The sequence below is a fragment of the Drosophila willistoni genome (assembly GCF_018902025.1).
Source record: "Drosophila willistoni isolate 14030-0811.24 chromosome XL unlocalized genomic scaffold, UCI_dwil_1.1 Seg141, whole genome shotgun sequence".
In the NCBI taxonomy this organism is placed as follows: Eukaryota; Metazoa; Arthropoda; class Insecta; order Diptera; family Drosophilidae; genus Drosophila; species Drosophila willistoni.
In genome coordinates, this window is record NW_025814052.1 from 1,521,665 (window position 1) to 1,531,081 (window position 9,417).

Consider the following 9,417-nt stretch of genomic DNA (forward strand, 5'->3'; position numbering starts at 1 on the left):
CGAGAGGCAAAATTTGTTATGTTTTTTGTCGTGTTTGGGCGGGGTTTTTCCATATGGAATTCCTTTTTAATTGCACCCAGCCAAGTAGTGGGCCGCCGCCTCTGGCCTCTTCACGCACTCACAGCAAGAGAAAATAAGAAGGCGGAGAGGAGGAGACGCACTGCATCATCCATCAAGTTCACACGCATCACGCAAATGCAAAGGGCATCGGCGATACTGAGAAATGTTTAAGCTTTCTCTCGACCAACAAAATGGAAACCGGTTCAATCAAGGTTAAATGAACGATATATATGAATCCTTTAAGCCAATTCAAAATATTTGGAATATATTTATAATTCTATCTAATATTGAAAGAAGTTATATGCTTGTGATTCTTGATCTCCTCTTAATTAAGAGATCCTGCCTACGCCCATGCAAATATACAAAACAACCAAGAAACATTCCGTTGAACGCATCATCATGAGGCCGAAAGGCAATTTTGGGCAAAACCGAGAACAGAGGCTGACTTCGGTCTTGGAGAGTGTGGTGGATGGGGGGTGAGGAGGGGTGAGGGGGGCACCTACAGAAACAGAAACCAAATGAAGAGGACTGCAACTGCAACACGGACTCAAACAAATGTAATACACACATCAGGCAAATAAATTAGAAGGCAACTCCTTCGGCAGAAGCGTCAGCCTTGCCGCGCCCACCCTTTTTTTCCTCTTCTTCTTTCGGGTCATCACCAGCACAGAGAGAGAAAGAGAGTGGCAGAGGGTCCCTGAGCGAGCTGGAGAGTAAGTAATGCAGACAATCCGTCATGCAGGTGTGAATGATTCATTAATTTCTCGCCTTCATACGAATTTTCAGTTAACATGCAAGCGGAACCGAAACGAGCCGCAAAAAAAAAGAAACCAAGTAAAATGTTACGCACCTACAGGGCCAAGAATCTCACAATACGTTTTGTGTTTTTTGTTCGTTTGCCTCAATCGACAAGTTCTTTACCCTAAGTAAACGACATGTGAATACTTAATGAATACATCATGAATATTAATTTACAATCCCTAGAGCAAAGTCTATGACAAGTCTAAGGAACTTTCTTTTGAAACATTTTGATTTGGAGTTTCTCAAAAACGATATACAAGGAAATCTGATGGGAAGAGAGCTACGAAAAGAAGATAATTGCCTAGAATGAAAACGCCAAATGTAACTGTTATAATTTTGAATATTATCCGAATATTCGCCTGCTCATGCCTTGTATTTTTCGAAACTGCAATGTAGTTCACAGGTTTCGAAAAAATTAACGTTTTACTATTAAAAAAAATTTATTCAAAAACAAAGACAAACCAGAATCCCAAACAATGAAGGATTTTTAGTCTACGATTTTCAATTTGTTTTGAAAATTTGTTTAAAATTTCGTAATCTTTTCAAATGATTTCCCTCAAAATTTAGTAAAATTGAGAAAACTGTTTGAAATTTAAATTAAAATTTGCTTCCAAATCGACTCGAGGTCAATCTTCATAACAATCATTCACCAAAAAGGTGGCCAATTTTTTTTCGCTTCGTTTAGTTGTAATTCCCAACTAGTTTTAGCTTAGTTGAAGACATGGTTTAAAGTTCTATAAACTTAATATGCTCTTTCAACAGTTTTCAAAGGGTATGCAAAAGGATGAAGTTGGGTCTTGGAAGTTGGACTTATGCCTGGCAGCTTTAAATCCAACTTCAACTCGAAGCTAAACGTCTTCATTACGCACGGCATACGTTTCCGTCTCCGCCGTTTTTTCTCCACTCTCTCTCTGTCTTTCTCTCTCTCTCTCTCTCTTTCTTTGCCTCTCTCTCTCTCTGTCAGTTGGCAATTTCGTTTTGCATTTTCCATTCCTTGGCATTTCCTTTGTAGGCTCTTGACTGCTCTCTTCTGCCCTTGCCCACCACCAGCGGGTGGGCTTCTCCTTTCCACTTTCCTCTCTGTCTCCCAAGGAACGCAGCTGGATGAAAATTGTTAATTAGTTGATGAGGTCTGTTTCTTTTTTTTTTTGCTCTTTGTTATCTATTTTGTATCTCGAAATGTATCAATTAGTTGAAAAAGGCAAAGAAATGAACTCAAAATCAGCAGCAAATGTTTGTTCGAATTCATTTGCATTCAATTTCAATTTTGGCGCACACTTCACAGTGTCCGCAATGCAGGAGCGGAGTGCAGCCAAACAGAGGGTCAACCAATTAAACGAATGGGCCCTGCAATCCTCTCCTGTCTCTGTTCGAGTTCAAGTTGAATCCAAACTTTGGGTAATAAAATAAGCTGAATGATCTTTTATGTTGGCCTCCTAATTTAGGCAAGAGAGGGAGAAGCGGTGAGGCTGTGTGGGTGAACTGTGTGTGTGTGTGTGTGTGTTTTAGAAGGCGGCTTAATACAACAACAATTCATATTTTTTATTACACCTGAAACTTTTTTTTTGGTTTTATTTTTGTGATGGCAAAAGCGAGGATAGAAGGGAGAGGAGGAGGAGGAAGACAACAGCAGAAAGGAACCGAAATGAAGGCGTTAACCAACTTTAATACATTTATTTGGGCCACAAAAACAAAACCCAATAGCCAGAGTGAGAGAGCGCGAGAGAGAATGCGCTTGAGAAGTTTGCCATATCTGTCCAAAGTAATAATTATGTTTCACGTTGTTATCCTAATTTACGTGCCCCAAGAAGAGGAGCAGCAGCGGCAGCGGCAGCGGCAGCGGCAGCTCTGGAACAACTTTTGGCCTGTCTGTTAAGGCCGCAGGCGCTGCCATGGAGGAGCAGCAGAGTCCGAGGCCAAGTCCGTCCCAGAGACTAGTCCCAGTCGCAGTCCAGGCTCATCATCATCCTCGTCGTCGTCGTCGTTGTCGTCATCGTGGCATTTCACTGGAAAAATATATTAAAAAATAAAAGAGAAGAAACAAAAAACAAAAAAAAAACACAAAGCGAGATACTGAAAATTGATTTCTCACCTTCGTGCACGTTATGACTGAGAAGGATGAAGGATGGAGGATGGGGATGGGGTCTCCCGGACTACATCTGCTCTCTATGCCTTCTTTTTTTTTCCATGCTTTATATTTAATTAATATACACACACACACACACACACTCAGACTGTTGGTCGTGATTTGCACACAACAACAAATCAGAGAAATATAAAATGAGGAATGTAAAAGAACATTTCAATAAACTGACCATGAGGTAACTCAGCTAGACAGCCTGGCTACATGATCTCTCCTCTCCCCTCTCCACCCAACTTACAGCATCGTTCGTCCCATCGTTCCATGCGTTCTCTTGCCATCTTCTCGTAAACAACAAGAAATTTATCTGTAAATTTATTGCATCATCGAAGGAAAAACTATGGAAAAACTTTTCAATTCCTCTCGATATAAACTTCTGCATTGTGGAGCTGACTGTCCGACTGTCTGGAGGCTGGCGGCGCACACACTCGTCATCCGGGTTAATAAGCCGCCGCCACCTGTTGGCCAGTTTGGGTTTGGGTTTGGGTTCAGGTTAAATTTATTTGTCATTTTTCTTATGCCATTTGTCGTGGCTTTTAATTTGGTTTTTTGAAACGTGGAAATGGAATTGGAAAAAGAGAACAAAAACAACACGTTTGCCTAAGCCTAACTAGCTTTAGTATCAACCCCTCCTCCCTCTCCTCCTCCTGCCAGACCTCACTCTGTTATGAGATTTATTTATGTATGTAGTGCCCATTGGATACACTTTCCCATTAAGTCAAAGGTCAAGAGAACTGCATTTAAATATCAGAATAAACTAGATTCTGTAATTACTGACAATTCAGAACTTAAAAACTGTAGCACATTCTAATTCCTAGTAATTGAAGTTAATCATGAGTAGTTATAGTAGTTTACTAGAGATATTACCAAGCTAATCTCTTACTTTAACTAGTATTTGAAAGGGATTTAGCTATTCAATATACATACATATATTAGTATTAGATTACTCATGAGTGAGTGAGTTGAGTGAACAATTGAACATATTCTCTTTCAATATTGCTTTTTCGATAACTAAAAATCATAAATTATTATTAATAATATGGAAAAGAAATACAAACAAAAAAAACTTGAGAATGTCCATGCTGAGCAATTGAACAATTGAGCATGGAATTGAGTAAGTGAACAGGTGAATGAGTTGATTCACTTCACCTAATTAAGCAATGTTTACCCAATACTAATATATATTATGTATATAGAAATGAGCATCTGAAAGACTGAGCAATGAATTGAGCAAGTGAATGAGTTGATTCTCTTCACCTAAATGAGCAATGTATATAATACATATATCTAAGATCCATCCCAGATTTAAATAGCTTTCAAATGAGCAACAAACTTGAACATTTAAATATCCATCTGACCCTCCCTCCCTTGACCCTCTCCGTTTGGTCTTAAGACACTTGTACATTTTCCAAACTTAATGAAGCGAACTACATCTAGACCTCGCTTTGCGTCGTTTCGTTTTGCGTTTTTTCGAAGTTGCGTCGCTGCTTTATTAGTACTAATTATCACTGAGCGTCGTTATATTCTCGTTGTTGCGTTGTTTTGAGCTCGAGTGTTTACCTATTTTTCTAAATCAGCCATAAATGTGCAAAAAAAGCTATTCACCAAACTTTGGACAAATTTTTGGTGATTGGTAATTGAATAGGTTATTTTGATTTAATGGAATCAGTTTTTTTTAATGAATAAATGCAATAACATTTTTTTTTTTAATGTTTACTAGAAATTAGTATTTTCATAGCCCGGGAACCTATCTTTGATCTTTCCATGGTTGCCTATAGAAAATCTTAATTCACTTTGCGTCGTTTCAGTTTGCGTCGTGTTTTTTTAGTACGTATCCCCAACGCAAAGCGAGGTCTAGGTGTATTTGATTTTTATTGAAACAAGTATTCAAATGGCTTTGGGTTTTATAGTTTCCAGTTATATATTTGATCAAAAGGAGCAAAAACTAATGCAATATTTTTTGTAATCCTTGACCTTTGGAAGGAGAATAACACGGTTTGTAGCTTAACGAGACTTTTTTCAATTTCCTTCGCACTCTGTTTAGAATATTATATAAACTTTACCCAGATTGTAAATTATATCTGGTGTTTTAGAAGGACTTAAATACATAAACCTTTAGACTCCTTATATAAGGAGTCCTTTTGCTGTTTCTTTACACACTTTATAAATGGAGTCCTTTTGCTGCTAATTTGTTGAGAAAGATAGAGTATTCGCTGGACGTTTTCTGAATATTAAATAAAAACTATATTCCCCCCCTCCTTACACAACACACTTTCCCCTCCTTACATTGACTCATGACACTTTTCGAGATGGCTTGACTTTTGTTTTGTTGTTGTTGTTGCCTTTCTTTCTTTCTTCCTTCCTTTCTTTCTTTTTGTCGCATTTTTAGCTGTCTTTCTTTATAATTTGTTAAATGTGTGCATATAAAAATTTGTATGATATGATTTTTATAGACTTCAAATCGATTTTTTTACGATCATTGCTGGGCTTTTTATGTGGCTCGAACTGGACTGAACGACATGTTGCAGCTACTTTATGGTGACATTTCAACCGGTCAACGGGTGGTACACACACACACACACACACACACACACATGCATATATTATATGTGTATAGGCATATATGTATGCATGTGGTTCAGATCAGAGGTCCAAGTGGCATTTGGTTTTTTAAATATAATTATGCAATTAATATATTTTGTAGGTGTTAAGGCAAACAACATTTTTGAAAGTTAACCCGTTAGGTAAATTATGTTTTGCTTATCAATAAAAATGATGAAGGCGATGGCGATGGCGATGGCAATGAAGAAAGGAGCAAGGAGCATGGGAGGGAGGACATCATGGACATCATATGCGCCATATGGCTATGACTTGCCCAAGCAAACCCAATCCAATATCCGGCCACCTGTTGCTTTGCCTCTTCTGTTTCGTCTTTTCTTTTATTTTTGTTCTATGGGGGCCCCAGCGCTTTTGATACCCTCTAAGCCAAGTTTGGCATAAGTTTGTTCATCTTTTTAGTGCCAATAAATTGGATAGAGGTTTGAAAATTGCACATTTTTCAATAAAAATTTGAATTACATTCCCAAATTAAGCATTTCTGAAAAAAATATATCAATATAATATTTTGTGCCTCGAGCAAACTTTTCAATGAATTTTGAAACTAAACTTGGAACTTTGAACTAGACTTGGACAATGATGTAATTCGATGAAAAATCCTTAGGAATGAAATCAATTTACTTGTCGCTTATTGGCAATTTGAAAAAAGTTGTATAAACATTTCGATTGGAAATACAATTCAATTCCGTTTCGATTGCTTTCCTAATTTCCTAATCCTAATTTTTCAGGATTTATACATAATTTTTTTCGGAAATTGGAATCGGGGAAACAACAAAAATGTCTTGAAATTTCGATTCTAAAATGAGATAGATAGATTTGTCTTAGATAACGATTTCGAAACATTTTAAGATGTAAAATCACCGACCGATGCAGGCGGGACTTCCCCTAAAAATCTATATTGTTATCCTATCTTTTTACCTTTTTCGCTAGTCTCTACGTTTAACTAGTAAAGAAAAGAAACTTGCATCTGACAAAATGCCTCCTTCAAAATTAGTGAATTTCCAAAACTTATAATCTTAATTATTTGATCGGACAACCCCTGAAAATACATAATATTTTCTTCTCTAACGATTCGTCACTGAAAGGGAAATTTTTTGTACTGTCAAGGGCGGAAATTTCATTGCCAGGGTGTCCCCTGGTTCGGTCCTGGTACTTTAAACGTTTCCGTTCTTACAGGGTATTCCCTGTGTCGCCATTTCCTACTAAAATTGCACAAATTTTTAATTTAATTTTTTGTTTTGTTGCCCATTTTTATATACATATATTTTGTTGTTTGCTTCTTGGCAAAGTTAAATTATTTCGTGCAGGGCTAAACAGCTGGCCTCCTCCTCAGCGAGTTCCCACACCAAAAATTAAAAAAAAAAAAAAAGACGAGCAATAAAGACTTTTGAGAGGATACACACTAACACACACACACACACACAAAGACACAGAGAGAGAGAGAAAGAATGACGAAAATTATATCTTTCATTTATCATACATTTATTAACAATTTAATTTTAAATTAAACTTTAACTTAGATTAGAGAAATATTTACAAAAAATTCTTTTCGTTTTTATTGTTGCTGTTGTTTTCAGTCAGTCAAATCCTTTGATACAGCATTGCTGCTGATCTCGTTCGTTTTCGGTGTGCCGCTCAATCGATGATAGGAGCAAGCAATGCGGCAACCATGAGTACAGAATACAGGATCCGAGCACATGGATATGGCCAGGCTGGTCGACTCGGCCAATGCCAGGACACGGCAATAATCATGGCACATAAAGCAGTCCGGCCAAGTGCGGCAGAGGGTTGTGTCCACGGCGGTCTGGCGATAGCAAAGCTGCCGGCACTCGGCAATCCTCAACTGAAGCGGATGGTATTGATGGCGTTCGGGGATGGCGGCGGCCAGCGCGTTGCCAGTCATGATCGCCAGACACGCTAGACAGATCCAAGACAGAGCAGATAGATTTCTGGGCATGGTGTTTGATTTTACTTTGATTCCTTTACGTGGTTTTGCGTGTGTGTGTGTCTGTGTGTTGTTACTCGCTTGACGTTTTGTTGGCTTCTAATTGTCCTTGCTGCTCGGCCACTACCTTATATATGCGCCCATATTCTCATTCATCCCATTCATCAATTGTATGGAAAGTCCCGTCTACCTAAACCGGCTACCTGAAGCTGGGATCCATTGAGGAAAACCTACCTGGACTACTACCTGGGTAATTGACAAACACGTGTCAAAGGGTTCATCTCGCTCTCTGTCTCGATCTGTCTCTGTCCCTGTCGGTGGTTTCATGAATGGCTCACAGCAATGGAAATCCCCCGGAATTTCCCTTCATTGTGAATTGAAGGAAACAACAAAAGGGATTATTACCTACCTACATGTATATGATTATTGTATTTTGGGTGACAGTTTTTATTGTTGCGTAATGCCTTTTTAGCGGATTTAAGTGTCTTACCTGAATAATCCCTGGCGCCAAGGATTACCTAATTCATTTCGATACACTCAAGATGGTCCTTAAACTGAAACAATTGAAAACTGTTGCAACTTAAGAGCTGGAAGGAAAAAAACATATGCTATTCGTTTCTAATAGATATAATAGTAAACGATCTTCGAGTGAGAATTTGAGAGACAGATTCTCTTTCACATACGACATTTTATCTCTTGAGTTAGTTAAAATTAAGAGACTGATTAATCACATAGTTCTTTGAGGTGACGCATTCCCTTGAGCAGATAATGAGAGCAATTTTTTCTTCTTAAAATTTACAATTTACCTCTTAAAATGGTAACAATGTTCATATCCCGATTTTCCAAAACCAAAATTATAGATTTTTCCATTAATATTGCAGATCGTTCATAGAGTTTCATCCTAACCTCAATTCTAGTTATAACCATTTAATTTGTTTGTTTGTTGTCTCATTTTCAACATTAGAGTTAACTGCATACAATCAAATCCTTTCTTTTTCCGCCAATGGGGGGGAGGGGTTATATTCATATTTCAAACATATTCATACAGTTACATACATACATAAATACACACACATACTTATATACCCTTAAAAATAAAATATACAAATGTATGCATCTCTTTATTAACTCATTAAACAATAAATAGGATAATAAAATATTACAAAACGACACTTACCTTGCCAATTTATTTCAAAATTGCACTCTCTCTCTCTCTCTCCTTCTTGCTACTTTGCCTATTCTTCTGTGGTCCATGCAAATCTTTTCTTCCTCTTCCTTGAGCAAATTTTACTTATTATTCAACAATTTAAAGATTTTTTCACTCAAAAAAAAAAAAAAAATAAGTATTCAATTACCAGTAACAAACAAAGCTGGCAACTGCTAATCAATTTGGCAAATCACTCAATTTGGAAGGAAAGATAATAAAAACAAAATAAACAAAACTTGGTTTTCATTTTACATGCGTGAAACTAAGGAGGGATTGCTGGTGGGGGAAGGTTAAAAATTATTTCTATTTTCCCCTTCTTCTTATTTTGCAGTGTAAATACCGCGTGTCCACTGTATTCAGCTGCCCAACAAATGAGCCGTACTCGAGGCTCTCACTGGCGCCATCTATGCTTGAAGCTTGTTTTAGTTATTTTCAACACCCTTTGAACACTAGTGTTGGTTAATGTCGAATTGAATCAGAGATGGCACCACTATTTTGTTTGAGTGGCGACACTCATATTGGCTCATTATTGGACATTTCAGTCAGGTTTCGAACCAAAGATTCGAACGTGAAGATTTCAAATTGAATTTCTTTTGTTTTGGGCGAAACCAAATAAATAAGAAAACATTTAATCAAACATTACAAATA

At 37.5% G+C, this 9,417-nt stretch overlaps 1 protein-coding gene across 1 annotated transcript; it reads right to left on the minus strand.

Moving 5' to 3' along the window:
* Positions 1-7,171: 7,171 nt before the first annotated feature.
* On the minus strand, positions 7,172-7,701 carry LOC6649335. Its single transcript, XM_002071070.3, has one exon. It carries the CDS (start codon positions 7,572-7,574, stop codon positions 7,191-7,193), a length of 384 nt encoding a protein of 127 aa, XP_002071106.3. The 5' UTR covers positions 7,575-7,701; the 3' UTR covers positions 7,172-7,190.
* Between the last annotated feature and the right edge of the window lie 1,716 nt (positions 7,702-9,417).